This window comes from Camelus dromedarius, chromosome 28, assembly GCF_036321535.1.
Source record: "Camelus dromedarius isolate mCamDro1 chromosome 28, mCamDro1.pat, whole genome shotgun sequence".
NCBI classification, from domain to species: Eukaryota; Metazoa; Chordata; class Mammalia; order Artiodactyla; family Camelidae; genus Camelus; species Camelus dromedarius.
The window spans coordinates 14,767,188-14,787,942 of NC_087463.1; the positions used below are offsets into that span (position 1 = coordinate 14,767,188).

The window sequence follows — 20,755 nt, forward strand, 5'->3', positions numbered from 1 at the left end:
TTTGGTTCTAGAACAGGGCTTCCCTAGGGCGGCTCTGTTGACTGTTGGGCTGAGTAATTCTTTGCTTTCGGGGGCTGGCCTATGCGTTGTGGGACGTTGGCCACCTCCCTGGCCTCCATCCAGTAGATTCCAGGAGCATCTCCTCTCATGGTGACAATCAAGAATGTCTACACATTGCCAAATTCCCATCGTACGGCAGTCACCCTCCAGCTGAGCACGGTTTTAGAAAGACCTGCGTTTCCTTCCGCCTGACCTCTGCCTCTCCCAGCCCCATGACCTTGGACAGGTCACTTCTCTCTCCCCTTAAGCTTCATGCTCCTTTCTGTGAGTTACTGTGCTTTGAACGTGCTCGTGTTTGCACAAACAGCACTGAGTGTTAAAATGGTGAATTTCTCCTTGTAAGAGAGATGCCATCACATAATTTGATGGGAATATGGTGATGAGGGAACTGGGCCAGTATGTCATACGTGTACCTGCTAATTCTATGTGGTGGGGTTGATGCCTCTTGCCCTTGATTCAGTTCTTGTTCTTTTCCCAGTTGGGGTTTTGAATGTCCTCTTGATGCCTGTGGCCTCTCTTGGCTCCCCCTCATCTTCTCTGCCAGCAAATCTTAACCATCCTCCCAGGCCCACCTCTCCTGCCAGGTCCCCTTTGCAGGACGGGGCTGCTGCCTGTGGGAGGGGCCAGGCTGAGAATGTGGTTTGTGGGTCAAGCTGTGTGCCCCCCAGCAAAGGGCACAGAACCCAAAGGGTTCATCCTATTTCCCCGCAGAGTCACCCCTCTGAAGACTTTTACTGATGTTATGCCTTATACTAGTGTCTTGCTGAATTAATTCATCACTTAACTCCCGTTTTCTCTTTCCAACTCTATTTGGCTGCTCGCGCTGCCATAACAAAATGCCAGAGCCTGGGGTTTCAGCAGGAGAGATTTAGCCCTCATGGTTCGGGAGGCTAGCAGTTCAAGAGCAAGGTGCCCGCAGGGCTGTGTCCTGGGAGGCCACACTCCTTGGCTTGCAGATGCCTGTCTGCCTGCTTTGTCCACTCGTGGTCTTCCCTGCCTGCGTGCATCCCTGGTGTCTCTTATGTCCACATTTCCTCGTATAAGGACACAGATTGGAGCCGGGCTCACCCCCGTGGCCTCATTTTGACTTAATCACCACTTTGAAGGCCTTACCTGCAGACAGAACCACGTTTTGAGGGACAGGGAATTAGACTTCAACGTATGAATTTGAGGGCGTGGATAGAGGAGGACCACTTCAGCCTGCAACACTGATTCAGTTTTATGCTCTGTGACAGTAGACCAATGTGCAGTGGACTGTTAGATCTTTCTTAGAAGAAAGGTAAATCTGGATTTTTGGTATTGGAAGATCTCATTATTTGATGGCTGTAGGAAGTTGGTAAGAGTCTAAATGTCCCTTGTCCAGACGATACGCTACTAATGGTCTTGCACGTCCAAGGAGACTAGCGTTTATCCTGAGTGAAACGATGCAGATTCTTTCTGAGAAGCCTGCAGCCAGCTGTATAATGACATAAACTGAAAGTGGCAGAAGAGGAGCGTTTGCACAGGGAAAGGTGGCATTAAAAGGGCGGCTTTAAGACAGGGTGTACCTCCCAACACTTGCCCAAGGTGGAGGGATGCTGGCCACAGAGCATTCAGGATCCTAGCTTGTGTCGTTTTCCTGAAGAGGTCACGTGCGGGGCTCTGAGGGTCTGAGCGGTGGTGTCCAGGAGGCCAGGTCCACAGGCACCTGTGATGGGACAGCACATGGCCCTCAGGAGCAGGGCTCTTGGGGAAGGGCCGCACCTGGGCTGCGCTTTGCTGGGAGACGAGACTAGTTGCCCTGCCTGGACCAGTCTGTCACCTGGCGGTGAAAGGTTACCCTTGGTGGCAGCAGGACTTCCTCATACTCTTCAATACTGTTTGTGCCGCTAAGTTTTCCAGCTTTGTCTCACCTGCAGTGTTTAGTGTATTTGCCTAAATAAGGTGTCTTGCACTGGAAGGAATCAAGGCCACTTGGTAAGACTTTTCTCGGTGAAGAAGAACGATTTACCTTCCTGGCGTATTTTTAATATTCTGTGGATATTAAACTCTCCACAGTCATAATAGTTTGGCGTTACCCCAAGATTCCTGAGCTAGTCATTCATCTCTAACATAGTTGACCTAGATTACTTCTTTCTGAAAGGATTTTGTTCAAACCTTAGAGTTGTGAATTTTTATTTAGGAGCAAGTCTAAATGGGCCTGATTGGTTTTCTTAAATGGAGATATTGCTTTGGGGGGAAAAATTAAGAAAATGAATGGATTTAAAATGTGTAAACATGATGAAAGTTATGGATTTGTTTTCTCAAAGGTAAAAGAAATGGGCGTCTGTGAAATCTTTCTCTTAAATTGTGCAGTGAGAAATGAAGCTTTCCTGGGGACAGTCATTTATTTCCGTGCAGCTTATCTGGGTAAGGCGCTTTCTGATATTGAATATTGAGTAGAAATGTTAGATCGTTTCTTGGAAGAAAGATAAGTTTTCTTTTAGGTTTTATAGTGTTTCACTATTTGCCCGTTAAAAGAGTTTGAGGAAGATTTAAATGTAAATGGCTGAATAACAGCATTCTCTGTGCTGGTGCCTTTTAATTCTGGAATCAGTTATCTCCATTTACTTGTTATTTGTGCTGCTGGCCTGTGCCACCGTCCTTTGTTTCTGATAAATTTTAACTACTTGTTTGAAATCTTTGTTTCTAGTGCTTAGAAGGAGAACATTAAGAGCACTAATTATTTGGGCTGAAAAGTGCATTTTAGACCTTAGGTAGCTAGATGGCTTTGGGTATTGACTTACTGAGGAGAGAGGAGGGTGCTCTTCTGGGACAGGTACCAGGCATTCCTTCAGGTAACTGGCCCTTTGGGAGCGAGCTTGGCTGCACCGGCTTGCTGTCATTGCATGGTGGCCAGGGCTGGCAGACACCAAGGCCAAGGGCACTGTTTTCCATGCAGGGGGGACCCTGGATCAGTGGGGGTGGTGGTCATAGTGACTCACTGTCTACTGTGATCCCCTGTCACCTCCTCCCCCCCCCCCTCCCCGCCACAGGTGAGTTAGTGTAAATCCCCGACTCCTCCAGCTGCAAAAGGACTTTGAACTTTGACTCTCTTAGGGAGTTCAGGCCCCACCTCAACCAGGCAGAGAGATTGGAATCTCATCTACTTTTTAAAAACCTCTCCAGGGGATTTCATAACTTTCCTGAGTGTCATTTTCTGGTGACTAACAGCCTTGGCTTTGGGGAGCCCTTTCTTTGCCAAATGTGCATTCCTCGTGTGCTCTCCTAAAACGATGCTTAAAATCATGCGTCTGCAGACACTCCATCGAAACCGGGGTTGTGGGAAAGAAACTGCTGATTTTGCCCTGGAGAAACACGGGAGGAAGGAGCTCTTTGAAAACTGCTCCACGGGTTTCCGGTCCACCTGGCCCACCTGCTCTCTTCCTGTTTCTTTCTCCGCAGAGTTTGTCCAGGCTCCTTCACTTTGACTCCATATATTTTGATGTTTTTCTGCATCATGGTTTGTTTCAGGAGGTCGGGGAGGAGATGCAGTAATTCAGAATTTAAATTTCCAGTGCATCGTAGGTACTTGGCAATGGCCACTGAATATGAAGGCTCAGAACCAGTGTGAAGTTGCAGAACTCACCGTAGCATGGTAATTTACAGGATGCTGGTGAAAGATGAGGCTGTAGACTGGTGACTGGACTCACTGCGGTGTGCGTGTGTGTGCCTGCATGTGTATGTGTAGTGGGGCAGCCTGGCTCAGGCTTGTTTCAGTAGTAATGGACGCATGGGGTCAAGTGTTAATAGGAATTTAGTTGACTGGGTTTTGAAATCTGTGGGATTAGAGAGCACAGAGGGAGGCTGTGTAAGAGGGTGGAGTGGGGGACCATGCTCAAGGGGAACCCTGGACTGGTGGTGACCAGGACTGCCTGAGTGTTGGTGGGTCAGCACAGGAGGAGAATGAGATGACTGCAGTAGGTGGGGGCTGAGGATGGGGTGGGTGATTCAAGTATATTATTTATATATATATGATAAAGTTGAGTATCAAATAATCTATACCATAGGATAGAATCGGCAAGATTCACTAAATATGGGATGACATAAAAAGAATCTGTTTTGGTACAAAGTGCTTCTACCTCCTCATAAAAACAATTTAATTTCTCGTTATGAAAGTATAGTAAGTGCTCTTGGGAGATATAAAAAATATATAGAACAACTCAGGCACGATAGAGAATTATGCTGAATGTGAAACAGTCCCGACTTCCGCCATCCTGGAGGAGCCCTTGGCAATGTTCTGTGCCTGTTCTCTCCCACAGAGAGGTTCTTGGTACAAGTTGTTGGGAAGCCTCAAAGCAGCTTCTGGACAGAGGAAGGAGGCGGTCACGAGGCTGTTCAGTTTTGGGGCATAGATCCCAGTCACTCTTCCTGGCATCGTGGTCTCAGAGAAAAAGAGATTCGGGCTGGGCTGCAGGAGAAGGCGGGTGCGGGTTGGAGGTGTGCAGATCTGGGGGTCCCCTGCATTTAGAAATTTTGTTGGCACTTCTCACACGTTACTCTCCAGGTTTTCCCTGGAAGGAGGGGGACTGAGCTTGTCCCTGCAAATGGGAAATCTTAAAAATGGCTGCAAATCTCTCATTTTGCTGCACGATGCTTTCTTGTTTGTTTTAATATAATATTCTTTCTCAAACTTCATTGTGCTTCAGGATCACCCAGACACTTACAAACACAGATCACTGGACTCCAGCCCCAAAGATTCTGGTTCTGAAAGGTTGGGTGGGGCCTGAGAATGGGCATTTCCACCAGGTGGAACTGCCGGGTGATGCTGGTGCTGGTAATTGGGGGTCCGCCCTCTGAGAAGACCATCCTACCCACCTGACTGCCAGAAAAACGGGCTCCATGAAGGTGCTCTGCGCTCCCTGTGGCTTCCAGGCACATCTTCCTGTACAGAATCTTGCAGGGAACTAGCACCTATCCAGTGTGGGAAGTGCACAGATCCCATGGCTGTGAACAGCCACTTGAAAAGGGTGGGTGGCTAATGCTCTTCCTGTGTCCTCAGGATCTGGGGGGAGGGGAGGTGAAATGAGCAGATCCAGACTGTGGAAAGGGTCTGGCTCCAAAGCCCCTTGGGGTAAAACAGTTATATTACAAGCTGTGGCTGAATCATTTGTTCCTGTCTTTCTACAGCCTCTCATGTGATAATAATAATTAAAAACTAAGAAAAAATTCTCACAACGCTACAGGCTCTTTATATATAGATGGACCTAAAGAACAGCAGAGGCCTTGTAAAAGGTAGAGAACGTGTCCCTGTAGCTGAAGAGGCTTCACTTGGAAGTGGGAAGAGGTTGATATTGGTGTCTCCTAGGCTGCATGTTGGTAGATTCAAAGGAGAAGCAAGTCATAACTTCGTTAGACGTTGACAGTCAAAACCAAGTGCAAAGTGCTTGGTGTTAACATTAATTTCAAAATACAGAAAGAAATAGCATTAAATAGAAGTTGATCAGTAAAAGAAAATGAATGAAATAGTCAATAGAAAACCCTGAAAAATAAAGTAAGAAATGGGTATGTGACTTGGGCCTTAAAAAAGGCCGTTAAGTCCAAGAAAAGTTCCCTGAAATGAAAGCTGTATACAGAAGCAGTCCTTACCTTGCCCGCCTCTGTGGTACCTGAACTGTTTCATGCAGAGCGAGGAGGGACTGCCTCTACGTCCACTGGATTGGATGAAACCTTCTGCTGCTCTTGGGGAAAACTCTCTTTCGGAGAGCTAGGACCATGGGGTGAGGAAGAAGATGGGGGATCGTGTGCTGTAACCACAAGAGGCCGAGCTCGTTGACAGTCACAGCTCCTTTTAACACCCACTGAGTCCCAACCACCATCTGGAACCAGGAAGCTGCCAGATGTTCAGAAGCTGCTGCCCACTGAACGCCCCAGTATCATTTATGATACCCAGTTATCCGTCAGATATTTATGTGGCCCTCCTGTTTCCAAAGCTGTTCCGATATCGGAAAAGTGTGCATGCGTGCGTGCAGATGTAGGCAGAAAACAAATGAAAGCAGCTTTGAAGGGATTACTTAATTTCAGAATTTCTCCGTTCCTAGGTTATGTGAAATCCTTATTTTGATAGTTTTAAACTTAAAAAAAAAATCAGCATTGAGATGAAGAGTCTCATGAATTTTTAGGAGGAAACTGGAAAAAAATAATTTAGCAAAGTTCCGATGAGCTAGGAAGTGGAATTGTTCAGAGTCACTATCTCATTAATGAGTTGCTGATATGAGTTATGTCTTTGTAATCAAGTGGCATCGCTGGATAATGTGGCTTAGCTGAAATGTGAAATCTGATCAACACAGATTTGCACATTTTAAGGAAGTAAAGCTATTAGGGGCAGTGATTCTGCCTGCTGCCGGGAGATCAGTACAGCTAGCATGCTTGTCTGCTTTTAAACGTGGGGCCAGTGACCCTGAAGGTTCTGTCTCGGGTGTCCTGACACCTGGTAGATAAGTTACAGGGGACCGTCCCTTCCGGTGTGCTGCTGGCTTTCAGCCACGGGAGATGTTAGAAGGGGGAGTGAGGAAGGAGGGGTGGGTTCCAAGAAAGGGGTTGCTTTCTGGGCCTCTGGCCATGATGGTTGCACAAGTTCCCCTATCCTTGTCACCTCCAGGATCTGCTGTCCCGTGGCTGACACCTGCAGCTCTCCTAGGTTTGTGGTGCCGGGTGCTGGGGCTTCTTGAACTTTCTGATGGGACAGCTCGGTTCTGTTCGCAGCTTTTTCCTTGCCAAGGTTTGTCTTGACTCTCCCCTTCCAGCTGGTGGTTTTGCTTTTCTGTGTGGAGTTCAGCTTTTGTGCAGTGTTCAAGCTAACTGCAGCCACTCCTTGATGAGTGACCTCCTGCCTCTTACTTGGTCCGTCCCTTGCTTTAACACTTGGAATGATTCTAACACCAGCCCACTGTAGAAGTGTTGCTGTTCTTCTTAAAGGGGTTTTAAACATCCCATGCAGAGCCAGTTAGCTACCGTAAATCCGCTGTGGAATAACAACAAACAGGCCCCCCAAAATACTCTTTACAAATGCCCTTACTTCATTTCTAAGGGGTATTTCATTCATGGTGTTTTGAAACTGGCTGCACGTAAGGAAGAATCCTGATTTATGGGTAGTCTTCTGTGTTTCACTGTGCGCTGGAAAGGGATTGTCGTCCTGACTCCTGTGTTCTGTCTTTGTGAAGTTACATGTATACAGACTAAGGGTCAGCCGTGGGCTTGCATAAATCTTAGATGAGTTCTTGGCGCCCCATGGGCCGGTTTTCTAAAATCGCAGCGTCTCAGGGTTGGGAACGGGCGTTGGGGACCATCTGCTTCATTTTCTTCCTCCCTGGTGACGCTTCCGGCAGGTGGCCGACCTTTGCTCTCACTCCAGGGCTAACTGCCCAGCTCTCGGCCTCAGGGGGCCACCTGCTCCGTGTCTGACCGGGGTTGACGGCTGCAGGTTCCTTCCCTCCAAAAGGCGCATCTGCCTCCTGCAGTTTTCAGTCCTTGGTCCGGGTTTGCCCTCTGCAGCCTCCTGCCAGAGGATGACTTGGTTTCTGCCAATCAATCCCCTTCCCGCAGAAAGCATCTGCTCTTTTTTTTTTTTTTTTAAACCAGGTTAAACATTCTTAAGTCTTCCTGCAACATTTGTTGATTAACTGTCCTAACTACTTAGGAAGTATTTTGGGAGAGGGTGTAGCTTAAGTGGTAGAGTGCATGCTTAGCATGCACGGGATCCTGTGTTCAATCCCCAGGACCTCCACTGAAAAACCTTATATAAATAAATAAATAAACCTAATTAGCTCACCCCTGCAAAAAAATAAAAAAATAATTTTTAAAACTATTTTGGAGTTAATACATTTAAGTCATTCTGAATTACAGTCACTTTGAATACGGAAGACTGCAGTGAGACGTGTGCCTGTCTGTCTGTCTCCCACACCTCTGTCCCTAACCAACTGGTTTCTGTCCTCAGAGTCAGCCAGTGGAACCTGATTCTCCTCACGTCCTTACAGAGTTTACACTCTGACATGCAAACCTATATTTGCGCATAGACAGGTGCACACATCTCCTTCTGTCTCCTTCTTATGTGAAGGATGGTGTTACCCTACAACACGTTCTCCACCCAGCCCTGTCTTGTGACAGTGCATCTTGGGTTTTCAAAACTGTACATAGAGAGCATCTTCATTCTTACGGTTGCTTAGTGACCTATTCTATAGATTTTGTCCGATTTACTTAAAAAGCAAAGCGAAACTATCCTCCCCACCTCCTGAGTCATGCCTCCTGGGTTTGCATAATGCTGGCCCAGGGCACAGTGGGATGACATTCCCTGCTCTGGACTTTGAATAATGCATGTGGTTTATACTGTCAGAGTTGAGTCGTGTTGCACCTGAGATAAAATAAAGCCCCAAGGGTCTCCTCGCCACTTTTGATGCTCTCCCATCCTGTTTCTTCCATCCTGCCCTCTACATTGACTCAGGCATCTAGGCACGCACACCGCTCACCGCTGTAAAACTCCATCCTGTGAGATCTGGCCTGTCATCCGTTCTGATGAAATCTTGTTGGATTCTGATCAGGTCAGCTGACGTTTTATCCAGTTGGGTATATCAGCTACAAATTGGATTAGTCTGCCTTCAGTGTCCTCCAAGTTCTCCTGGCTCACGATTTGGCCGGGGACAGAGCAATAATGGAGCCCCATGATGTAACCCCCAGAGCCCCTCTGGGGTTTTCTAATGATTATACTTTGGAGAGGAGTTAGCAGCTGGGTGCAGCCAAGCCCCCCCCCCCCCAGCTTTAGTATCTGCTCACCTTCACATCATCATCTTGTCTAGAAGAATACAGCGTGTTTTGGTTGCAGGCTGGCTGGAGTACATGTACACTGCGTGTGCAGCATGCCCTGGAGCTGTGCTTCTTGTCAGAAGAGGGAATAAATGTGCGTGTCTTATTCTTAGAAAACCTCCACTGTAGATAGTTCTTTTCTAAATGGTCATAAGATCTTGGGTGATTCACTCTAGAACGTTGCTTTGGATTAATACCGTCTATTCATTCCCCCTAAAATCTGGGTGCCCAGCTCTTGGCTAGAGTCTAGGAGAACAGTCCTGAGCAAGCGAAGAGATTGCCTTGTGTCTCTCTGGCTTTGAGTGGCTGCACATGGACCAGTATTCTTGTCGCTGTCACTTCCCGAGTCTTTGAGAGTTGGGGTTGGAATCTGGTCGCCATCTGCAGAGGGACGACCTTGTGGGTTGGGTGGTGCTGTCAGGACAGAGCCTGGGATGGAAGGGAGGACAGGCCGTCTGGAGTGGATGGGAGCAAATAGAAGCCCGGAGAGGTTTCTGTTCGGTGTTGCTCTTTGAAGACCTGTCCCAGAGCGCGATACTTGCAAGGCAGTGGCAGGAGAGGAGCGTAGCAGGTGTTCAGATAATCGAGCGAAAACCCTTGTTCCGAGTGCATGCTCACCAGGCAGCCGTCTGCCTGACGGTGATTTGCATGTGTTCCACTTGTACAGAGTTAAAGGTGCCAGTCTTGAGACTTCAGATCACGCAACAGGCTGTTTTCTCATTTAACACTCGACACCAGAAAGAATTTCTTACCAGCTTTTTTCATGTGTGACCCCTCCAGGTTGCTGGGAGCCCTTGGCACTCTGACATGAGTCACACTTCCAATCCTCCTGGTGAGATTCAGATCTAGGACTACAGAATTCACCTGGGGAATGTTTTTTTTCGGGGACCTTTGGGAGTCCCAGCCTACTGACACCCACACCTTTTCCCCTTCCTTCTGGTCAAACTACATAGTCCACCCAAAAACCCAGCCTTTGCTGTATTTCAAGAGGTCAGAGTTATGCCTGCCAATGAAAAAATAAGAGAATTTTAGATTTTGAGCTATGATTTTTGGCTTTCAACAAAATGCAATTGTTTATTAATATCATTTTTTGAACTATAAACACAAGATCATTTTTGTCTTAGTCATATTGAAGGAATTTTAAAATGTTTCCTGCCTCATGATTAGAAGTTGGAACAAAAGGACCATTGATAAATAGATTCTTTGAAGAGCTTTTACATGGAGTTATACCAACTCTTCTGGTAAAAAGAGAATTTAATTTAATTAGTGTAAGAGAGTGACCACATCCTTTAAGCTGGGACTCTCGCTAGCTTATTCATTTCATGGACAATGTTCAGCGGCACCCTCCCCCTCTTCCCATGATCACTGAATTATTGTGGATTCTAGGCATTCAAGAATTTAACATTTTTAATTGAGAGCAACTCTGAAAGTCTGTCCACACGTGGAAGAATTTGCTTTCTTGCTGAGGTGTACATTTGAGTCATGTGAGATGTGAGACTTGTGGGAATGCAAATGTCACTTAGCCTGTGAGTGACTTGGCTGCCTGCCACCCACCACTAACTCCTCAACCTGCCACTGACCCCTCAGCCCACCTGCTTCCCCCATCTCTTCTTCAGGGATGTATTTTCCGTAGGGGTAGCTGCGGAGAACTCAGGATGACTATGTGGAATGCCATGGTTCTTCTCCATTCAAAATTCAGAGACACCTGAAGTTGTCACCAGAAAGAAACGTAATGTTGGCACTTCGGAGGCATAACCGTCAGAGCAACATTCAGTTGTAGGGGTGGAAGGGAGGGTGTGAGACAGACCTGCGTGATTCAGGGCAAGCCACGGAAAATTGGCATTAGAAGAGACGTGCTGGAAAGCGATTCTAGTGCAATTTATCTCCTACAACAGCCTCGCCTTTCTGGAGCTGGTGGGTGTGGCTGCAGCTGGTCTGCCCAGATACAATTGTCCCCAGGCCTTCCTCCCTTTGGCTGCGGCCTCCCTTCTCCCTGCAGGTCATCCTTTGGGCCTGGTCTGGCTCCTTCTGGGTAGCTTTCTAGGTGGTCGCCCCCCAGCCCCCTGCCCATTTCTCCAGCTGTTTTCAGTTCCCTTTTCCCACCAGCCCTTTCCCTCTGAATATTTTCCAGGATGTCAGTAATTCTCTTAAAGGGACCAAGAACCCTTGGTGGGATTTCCTCTCTTTTCTTCCCTCCTGAATACTTTTTCTGTGAATATTTTGCAAGACTTAGCAACCTTATTATGACATTGGCTTCATCTTTATCAGGCTCCCTATGTAGTCACCTTTACTGCTTTTCCTCTACGTGTATAATAATTTTGTAAATGTCTGGATGCAGGAAGACTGTCCCATCCTATGTAATATTTGCTTTATTAGTCTTTACAGCTATTAATTTATAGGCACTTAATTTGCATGTTGGTCTTTATTTCAGAGGAAATCTTAACCCTGGAACATGTGATAACCATAATGCCTGTCTCATTTCCAGATTCCTGAATTCCATAGTTTAACTTGCCGGCAATGTTTAAAGTTATAATTGGGATAAGAATAGTGGTCCCTTTCTCCCTCCTCCCCTTCCTTCCTGTCTTCCCTCTCAGGAGACATTACTCACACTCTGCTGCAGTGTTGTGTTGAGTTGGTGCCCTCAGAGCAGCACCGTCCAGTAGAACTTTCCGTGATTCTGGAGATGTTCTCTGTGTTGTCCAGGACAACATTAGTGATGACTAGACATATGTGGCTGTTGAGCACTTAAACTGTGGCTTGTGTTACCAAGGAACTGAGTTTTAATTACATTTAAATAGCTTCTTGTACTTAGTGGCTACCATATTGGACAGTGCAACCACGGAGTGTAGCTGAGAAAATGAGACTGACCTCGCGAGAAAAGAAGACGACAGTTGTTTAATGTCTGGATGAAGAGTTAGAAAATTAAGCAGAAAAGAAAAACACAGGGCAGGTGCAGAGGCTCGTCCCTGTGATACAGTAACAATGCAGGACCACTGATGAATAGCGATAAGAAGAGCCACTGTCATGAGAATGCCTGTGGTCATCTGGCTTCGCCTCTTCTCTGCCTGTGTTTCTCTGCCTTGTAGTCTCTCCAAATAATATTTTCATTGTCATAACCCTCCTTAGTTAAATATTTAACACTACCAAGTTATAACTGCGGACTAAAATGTCAGGCGTAGATTTTATGAAAGTAATAAACTGCTTCAGAAAGTACAGTTGCTCGGCGTGGGGCCCGCTGCATCTGATAAATGCATCATATACCTGGTCATGTGTTTCCTTACAGTGTGATGACGGCTGCTTATCTGTGTGCAAGCTTGTTATTTAGAGGAAGCAAAGATAAGAAGTCTTTACTGTATGTCTGAGACCATGTGTGAAAACTATTTTTATAGAGTAGCCTTCTCTTTCCTGCCCTCCTGCCCCTAGACTTCAGAGAGAAGTGAAATTTCCTGCAACAGTTGTTTGTAAATAGTAAGTGCTCACGAAAGGCCCTCTCGGCCTTCCTCTCCCAACTGTTGCCTCCGTATCACATAAGAGAACCTTTTTTTCATCTTGCAAATGGACGGCTTTCTCTGTTTGTGAATCAGCTAAAATCTAACATGTAGCTGTGTTAGCTATGACCAAAAAAGGCTTATTCGTTTTAGAAATAAGGAAGCCTGGCTTCCTAACCCTGTGGTTTTAAATTTTTCTTTCTTTCTTTTTTTCCCTTATGTATTTTCTGAAGTTACTACAAAAACTTAGTTTTCAAACAAAAATATTTAATACTTGAAAAGGATAAAATGCAAGTAAGCAAAAAGAAGGTATCCATTATCCAGAGGTAGTCACTTAACATCATCCTTTGTAGGGCTTTTCCTGTGCATATATTATATATATATATATAATTGATATTTATTTTACAATGAGACTATGTTGTATGGAGAGGGCAGGCTAACTGCTAAAGCAGCCTTCAGTTTTCCATGGGAATAAACAAGTCTGTTTCCACTTCAGTGTCCAGGCAGGGTCAGCAGGTGATGGTGGAAGGAATAGAGTGAGATGGGATGTTCTGTTCCACTCTGCTCTTTTCATGGAGTTTTCCCCTTCTTGGTCTTCAGAATTTTCTCCATGGAGCAGAGAAATGGGGAAAAAACATGGGGAAGAGAATGGAGGTGGGTAAGTGGGAGGGTCTTCTGGGCTTGGACTGGAAAATGCACCCATCATTTCTGTCCACCTCTCATTGGCCAGAACTTAGTCACCACAGCACCTAACTGCAGGGTATGCTGGGAAATGTAGTCCAAGTCGAAAAAGGAAATAGCCTATTGAACAACGTGCTGGTCTCTAACTCAGTTGTATGAACCATGTTGAAACTTTTTTTTAAGCCGAATAGTTGATTTTGAACATGTTTTTGTGTGTACGATCTGGTCACCTCTCCATCTCTACCCTATGTGAAGCCCCACCATCTCTTGCCACATCTCCTTATAATTGGCCTCCCTTCTTCTGTTCTTTGCCTGGAGTCATTGCCCCCCAACAGCTGAATGGGGTCTTTTAAAAACTTAAAGTCAACAAGCTTGAAATTTTCCAAAGATGGTTTCAGTCACGCCCACCCTTTACCGAGCCTGGTCCCAAGGCTCTCTGACCCCACCAGCCACGCTCCCCGCCCTCCCTCCGCTCTGCCTCTAGCCTCTCCTCACAGGCCTTGGGACTTGCCAGCATCCCTGTGGGAGACTCCCCACATGGCCTCTGTCTTCTTCCAGTCTCAGCCCAAATGTCACCTCCCCAAACACGAGTCATAAATATTCTCCCTTAGTTGCTTTTATTTCACTGTCATGTTGTCGTGGAAGCACTCATCAGAAATGAGCCTGTCTGTCTGTATGTATATGTGTATAATGCATTTCTCCTTTCTAGACTGTGGGTTCCTTATGGTGGGAACCACATCTTGCTCCCATCTGTACCCCCAGACAACATGCCTGGCACGTGGTGGCTACTTAGTACATGCTTGTGGGATGAATGAAGGTCTTTCCAGATTCGCACATATTTTTAATAACAGCTTTTTAAAGCCTATTGCATGGAATTGCCACGAATATTTAACTGTCTACTTTTGCAGCTTTTACATTTTTTTAAATCAAAAAATGCTTTGTTGACTCCTTTTAGCTAGTTTTTCTGAGGTTTTAGTGCACATGCCTGTGCTTTTCTTAGGATTGATTATTAAATGAGAATTCATTTACTGAGTGAGTGTGTACCAAATGTTAAGGTGTTGAGACTCTCCTGGTTTGTCTCCCCATGTAGTGGGGAGGTCTCGTATCGTACACTCTCAGGAACGCTAGAGTGTTGGCAGGGTAGCAGTGGGTGTTTTGTCTGTCTTCATTGCTGTATCTCTCGATCTTAGAACAAATGTTCATGTTTACTAAATGAATAGATCAATTTGCATAACATTTTCTAGGTATCCCTTCATTTGAATATATTTGTATTCATTTATTCATATAAGTGTTTCCTGATTTTAAAATGTATGCTTTTGCAGAGTAGTTCTGCCTGACGTAAGAGCATTCACCCAAATTAATATAAACCTAAGGGGACTGGGTGTTGGCTGGGCTTATCCTGTTCCTTAGAATCTAGGCAAGGTTCGATTGAGCCCCCTATGGAGTCTGTGGGAAGTTCAGGACTCTGCCCAGGGTTTCTGAGACTTCTAAGGACCATGAAACAAAGAGAATTTCTAGACAGAATTCTTGTCTTCTTCTCTGGGGCTTGTGACTGACTATTACCTTAGTATCCATCGCACTCCCTTCTCCGCCCCCAAGTCAGTTACGAGTGTGGGACTAGGTGTGCCGCTCTGAGTGGGTCACTGGAAGGAAGGAGTTACTGCTTAGCAGACCCTCCATCCTCTTCAAAGATCCTTTCACCCTCCTGCCGCCAGATCCCATATCTTTAGCCAGCACCAAAGATTCACTTGGAGATAGTACTTAATTTAACAGCGTCCACCTCCTTGAGTTCCGACTGGCAGCACCCGCTCTGCACGGTGGTGTTTGGGAGAATTGCTGCTTTGCGGTATTTGTCATTGGTGGGAGGGGCAGAGAGTTGGGATGGGGGTGTCCAGGAGACAGGAAAAAAATACATTCCTCTCCAGCTGTTCCTTGTTTTCATTTCTTCTTCTGAATGAGGAAGGACCCCCCCCCCCTTATTCCCTCAAGTAAACTCTTAATCCTTTCACCTGGCAGATGAGGATTTCATTTTAACCGACGGTTCTCAATTTGTATGCACAGGGCACTAGTGGGTCATTAACTCTAACCAGGTGTACTGTGAACTCTACACAAGTGTGTTGTCAAATTCTAACCCACTTGTAAAAAGAAATAGTAGAGGGTGGCGTTCCTTGAGCTGAGTAGGCCACAGAAGCTGTCTGATGACTGGCCACGGGAGAAACAGAAGAACCTTAGCCTAGTTAACATCCGTGTGAAGAACCCTTGATGACTGGTGGTGAGGTGAGTGTGTGAGAGGAAGGTGAGGGCAGTCGGCACCTGCTTAAAAGACCAAGGGAAGAGCGCGTACACCTGGGAGCTTGAGTTCTCTCTGACTTGTCTTCTAAGGGGAAGGTAATTGGGTTTCTTCATTGGATTTCCACTTGTAGGAGGTACCAGGTATTGAACCTGGGACCTCATGCATGCTGAGCACGTGCTCTACCACTTGAGCTATACCCTTCCCCCATCTCTGACGTGTCTTAATCCTTTCATGAAAGCTGCCATGCCTCATTTAAAAGGGGATTACACACACACACACACACACACACACACACACACACACACACACACACACACACACACACACACACACACACACACATTTGCATCCCCTGCTGTGTTTCTTTGTGGGCAGCCTTGTGTCAGGGATGGATGGTTGAAGGATGGTTGAAAGGATGGAAGAATCCTGGAAAGTGAATGTTCTCAGACGTGGGTTTCCATTGCATGTGTGTGTGCTTGATCTGGGCGGCTCATTGACAAGGGTCCAGCCCCCTTTCTCTCCGTGTTTTAGTTCACCCTGCCTTTATCTCCTTTGACATTATGTCACCTACAGATCATGCAGGCTCTCTTTCCCTCACCTGTGTCTTGACTGAAAACGTTGGGTAGGTGAATTTCATGTGGCTTCTCTGTTGCCCCTCAGGGCTTGTGTCCCCAAGAGCTCCACCCCTAGCCATTTTTTCTTCTCACTCTTCTTGGGTAACTTTTCACAGATCTCAAGCTCTAACAACCAACTACCTGATGACTCCCAAGTCTAGTCCAGGCTAGAAGCCTCTCCCGTTTTATCTATTTACTCATCCATCTTTTTTCCCACCTGGTTGTTTCATAGGGCACCTTGAATCCAATTTAATTCTCTATTTTAATTTACACTAAGACATAGTGACCCAACCTGGAAACCTGAGGGTTATCCTGGGCTTCTGCCTGCTCCTCCCCCTAAGCCGTCCCATCTCTCCTGGATGTCTGAGCCCTTAGACCAGACTTCTCCTGGCATGGCGCCATCACAGGGTCCTGTGTTACCCATCTGCTTGTCACTCTCTGGGGACCATATTTCAAGTCCAAGCTCAATGCCACCTGCATAGGAGCTGCTTAGAAAATATTAGAATGAATGAATAAGCAGATGGATGAGTGAATGGTTTCTGAGACGGTTTGGGGTGATTTCCATTTAGGATGAGCGAGCTTCTTTCTTTTTATTGACCCCGAGGCATTCTTTTTGCTTGACAGCACCAACGTTTTGAAACCATAGTTTTGAGGAAATATTTCACCATGTGAAATTCCTTTCTCTGGACACACACACAAATACATGAACTTCAAAGGAGGAATTATTTATTCAGTTTATGGTATCTTGTTGCATTGAGTGTTCATCTAGGCCATTTCGTGTGTGCGGTTGTGTTCCTGGTACAGCTGGGAAACGTGTCCTGTCAATGGCAGAAATAATTGATCTGCATGACCTAGTTTGAATTAAGCTTGTGCTAAATTCACTTGGAAACTCTAAATTTCTAGGGTTGTAGGATGTCAGAGCCGGGATGTTGCTCCTTGAACTTCAGTGTAAGGAAGAATCGCCTGCGCTTGAACTGATTTGTTCCATATCCCAGTATTAGACCGAAGAGAAACCATTGCCTTTGCATACTGGGTGAGAGAATGATTGATGGAAGTTCTGTTTTATAAACTTTTTTTTTTTTTCCTTCCCCAACAGGGAGAGTCCCGTATTCTCAGAGTGAAGGTTGTTTCTGGAATTGATCTTGCCAAAAAGGACATCTTTGGAGCCAGGTATGTTTGCTTTGTTACTTTGTAGGCTTCTGAAGAGTTGAAGCAAGCACTTTTAAATTTAGGCTTGTGTCGGAACCCCCTGGGGGGGGGGGTTCTTTCAACAGAGCTTGCTGGGCGTCATCTCTGGAGTTTCCGATTGAGTAGGTGAGGCTGCAGGAGCTGGTTCAGGGGTGTGGACCTTGCATCCCAACACTAGTTAGCTGGCTTGTCCTTCAGATGGGTTCCTTTCACGAGGAAACTAGATTCAGATGTTTCTGTTTTTCTGCAGTAGACATATACTTTGGAAATATATCTGTGTTCATTTTAATATATTCCTTTTAAAAAAAAAACTCTTAATTTAGGGAAACATATTACTTTGTTCCTGGGAGAACTGGATATTATGTGGCGTGTATAATCTGAATCAAGAGAGTTGGTCGTTTCTGTGGCATTTACAGAAGCGCCCACAGCCTGATCCTTCTGGGTGTTTTAGCTTTATTTTGAGTATTGCACCCGATATTCACGTGTCTTTCAGTCAGTCCTGTTGGCTCTCTGCAGTGTATTGCCTGAAGTTACGGGACTGGTAGCAAAGAGAGGGTTAGAACTGCCTGGGACTAGGATTTGAACCAGATTTCGGAGAAGAAAGCCCTTTTGAATTTTTGACCTAGAGGAGATACTAGAGATGATCTAGTCCAACTTTACTGTTTTATGGAAACCGGAAGGGTTACTGCTTAAATCCAGAAAGGTTACTGGTGGTCCAGTCCAGGCATGCTAGAGCAGGCCCTGTCCCCTGCTCAGTGGCCTCTTCCTGTTGGGTACACGATGGGCTGAACTGTGAGGGCCGTGGTGGCTGTCGGAGTCTTCTCGTTAGGACACTGGTTCATCCTGGGAGTGCCCTGTAGCGATCTTTGGCCGCAGTGATGCTCTGGTTTCAGGGCATCAGCCTGACACGGGAGAGCCTTAGTGACAAGACCTGCTTCCATCCGGCTAACCTTGCCCTCCGCACACCCAGCAGTAGCTCTTTTTTGCAGTTGGTAGGCAGACCTCTTACTTTCTGTCGTGTTACGTGCCCATTTTTAGTTTTGTTTAGCAAAGAAATCTGTGACTAAAACTACACCTAGAGAATTTACCAAAATTAAATACAGGCATGTCTCATTTCATTGTGCTTCCCAGATAATTTTTTTTTTTAAACAAATTGAAGATTTGTGACAACTCTGTGTCATGTGACAGTTGACTTTTTTTTTTAATAGCAATAAACTATTTTTAAATTAAGGTGTTTACTTTTTAAAAAAATTTTTTTTAAAGGACTGGACTTTGTGGGGCCCTGGCCTCTGGGCCTGACTCTTAGCTGGGGTGGCCGGCTCACTCTGTACCTGAAATGCCCTTCTCCCTTCCTGCTCTCTCTCTGTCCCAGTCCAGTGCCGAGGATACAAGATCATTTTCCAGCTTCCATCCAGCAAAGCCTCACTTTATAGAAAGAGCCTTTGTTGGAAGAAGATTTGATAGCTGAGCTGTGGCTCCCCTGGGGCTTTTGAGCAGCCGGTCTGTGTGGAGAGTGCCTACTGGAGAGATGGTGGTTTTCTTTCTTTCTTTTTGGACCAAACCTTTAGGTGAAGACGAACAATCCCAGAATCTGTCATCTAAACAGGGACCCTCCTGTCTGAAACAAATGCTGAATCAAATGGGATCTAGAAGCAGATTGTGGTCACCCTGGGTCAGAGTCATCCAATATTTATTTCCATGCCGTGGGGGAAAAAAAAGCTGGGTGAGGTGTGGGTTTTTTTTTTTTTTTTTTTTTTTTTTTTGGTTATTTTTGAAAGCGTGGGCAAAAGAAAATCAGACTTTTTGGAAAAGTAGGCTGTGTGTTTAAAAAATATATATGTATGTATGTGTATAATCAAATCACTTTGCTGTATCGACTACACTTCAATTAAAAATAGGCTGTGTGTAAAAGGCAGGGAGGGTTTCCACTTGATGCTGACATCTGTGCAAAATTACTGCTTCAAACCCCAGAGAAGGAACATGCTGTCTTGTGGTAGTGGTTCTAGAAACTTCTACTTCTTGGGAGGCATGAGCCTGAATTGGGGCTGCAATGGAAGGGTAAGACCCTGCACCACCAGCCCCTTAGTGTGAGGTTCAGGAAAGAGCCAAGGACACGAGTCATGGGTTGGGGAGCCCGTGGCTGCTGTGGTTCCATGTGGCCGTCATCCCACACAGGAGAGGTGGGGGCTACGGGCCAAGCCCTTCACCAGCAGTTACAGGCGGGGTCTGCAGGACAGCTGTGACTTAACTGGGAGCCTTTAAGGCACTTTCTGATGTGGCAGGGATGAGTCCTGGTGTTTGGCCACAAGGATGCATGCAGTTTGGGGGACATGAGTCTTGTTTTCCTAAAGTGAGGTATAAGGAAGGAGGGGAGCGAGTTACAACAGCTCGTGTTTATTGAGTGTGTACTGCGTGCCAGGCACTATTCACACAGGTGCTCCTTTGATTCTCCCCAAAGACCTTTGCTGCAGGCCCCAGTGTTCTTTCCATTTTGCAGATAAGGAAAATGTGGCACGAGAGGTAAGTTGCAAACTCTATACACCGCTAGTAAGTTTCAGAGCTGTGAATTGAGCGCCGGCCTCGGCTCTTAAGGTAAGTTAGTTACAGACTGTTTTGAATGCTTGCTGGTTCACTGGCCCAGTGCACGGAATGTGATAGAAAGTCAGCAGAGTCTGCCTTAACTTTATGAAGAGGGAATAATTGTCTCCATTTTTTTTAGGTGAGAAAATTGAGGTTCAGGGAGATTGTTATCAGCCCAAGATGAAACCACTCTGTAGTGAGAGGTGGGACCTTGAGTCCACGTTGATCTGACTTAAGAGCTCTTTCCTGCGGTGGGTTAATACTCTTCTTGAATGGCCAAAGTCCAGCCTTTGGATGGGCCACTGGGCTGGATAGCTTTTAGATTAGATAATTAGGCGTTTTTTAAAAGGCAGATTTAAAGAACTGGCCATTGTATTTGGCGGCTGATCAAGTGCTCAGAACTGTGAGCAAATATCATTAAGTATTAGATTTAGAGTAAATGTACTTTGCTAAGATCTATATTTTTTTTTAACTTAAAATATCTTTTCGAGTTTCAAACTGGATTCTTTTCAGTGAAGCTTGTGTTTGAAGACATTTAACCCTTTTTTATGGGCTTAAGCAGTCACTGAAAAGGATCACTTTAATGCAAGTTTTAGATCTACCCTCCCCTCTTTTCCTCCTTAATTATGATCAGACTCTTCATTTGCGTTTACGTAGAATGCTTCTGAGACTATAAAGCTGCCCCCTAAAATTGAGCAATGTTGACTGAGACGAACCAACTCTAGAGTTTTATGCTTTTGTGCAGGAGGTTTCAAGGACGCATGTTTCACAGGTGCATCTTTATTTTGTGTGATGAGCTGCTGGCAGCAAGTTACACCTGTTTGAGTTGCTGTCACTTTTTCTTTTGGCAGCCAGGTGGTTCAAAATTTAAAACACGTACGGACTCGGACATTGGAGGGATGTGCCCCCCGCCAAATCCTTCCATCTACTAGTAATTGAGACTGATGGGGACTTAATGCCACCTACCAGTGGCTCGGTGGCACCAGCTCACCTCCATCCCCACTGTCTAGATGTAAGATGTTAACATTTTGCTA

At 45.8% G+C, this 20,755-nt stretch overlaps 1 protein-coding gene across 6 annotated transcripts in view; it reads left to right on the forward strand.

Annotated features, from left to right (window-relative positions):
* NEDD4L (NEDD4 like E3 ubiquitin protein ligase) overlaps positions 1 to 20,755 on the forward strand; it is a 299,087-nt gene that overhangs the window by 76,491 nt on the left and 201,841 nt on the right. For all 6 annotated transcript variants that reach the window (XM_031441829.2, XM_064480368.1, XM_064480373.1 and 3 more), the window contains one exon: positions 17,050 to 17,123. In XM_031441829.2, the coding sequence (XP_031297689.1) occupies positions 17,050 to 17,123 (74 nt within the window). Of the gene's footprint in view, positions 1 to 17,049; positions 17,124 to 20,755 lie in introns of those variants that run through there.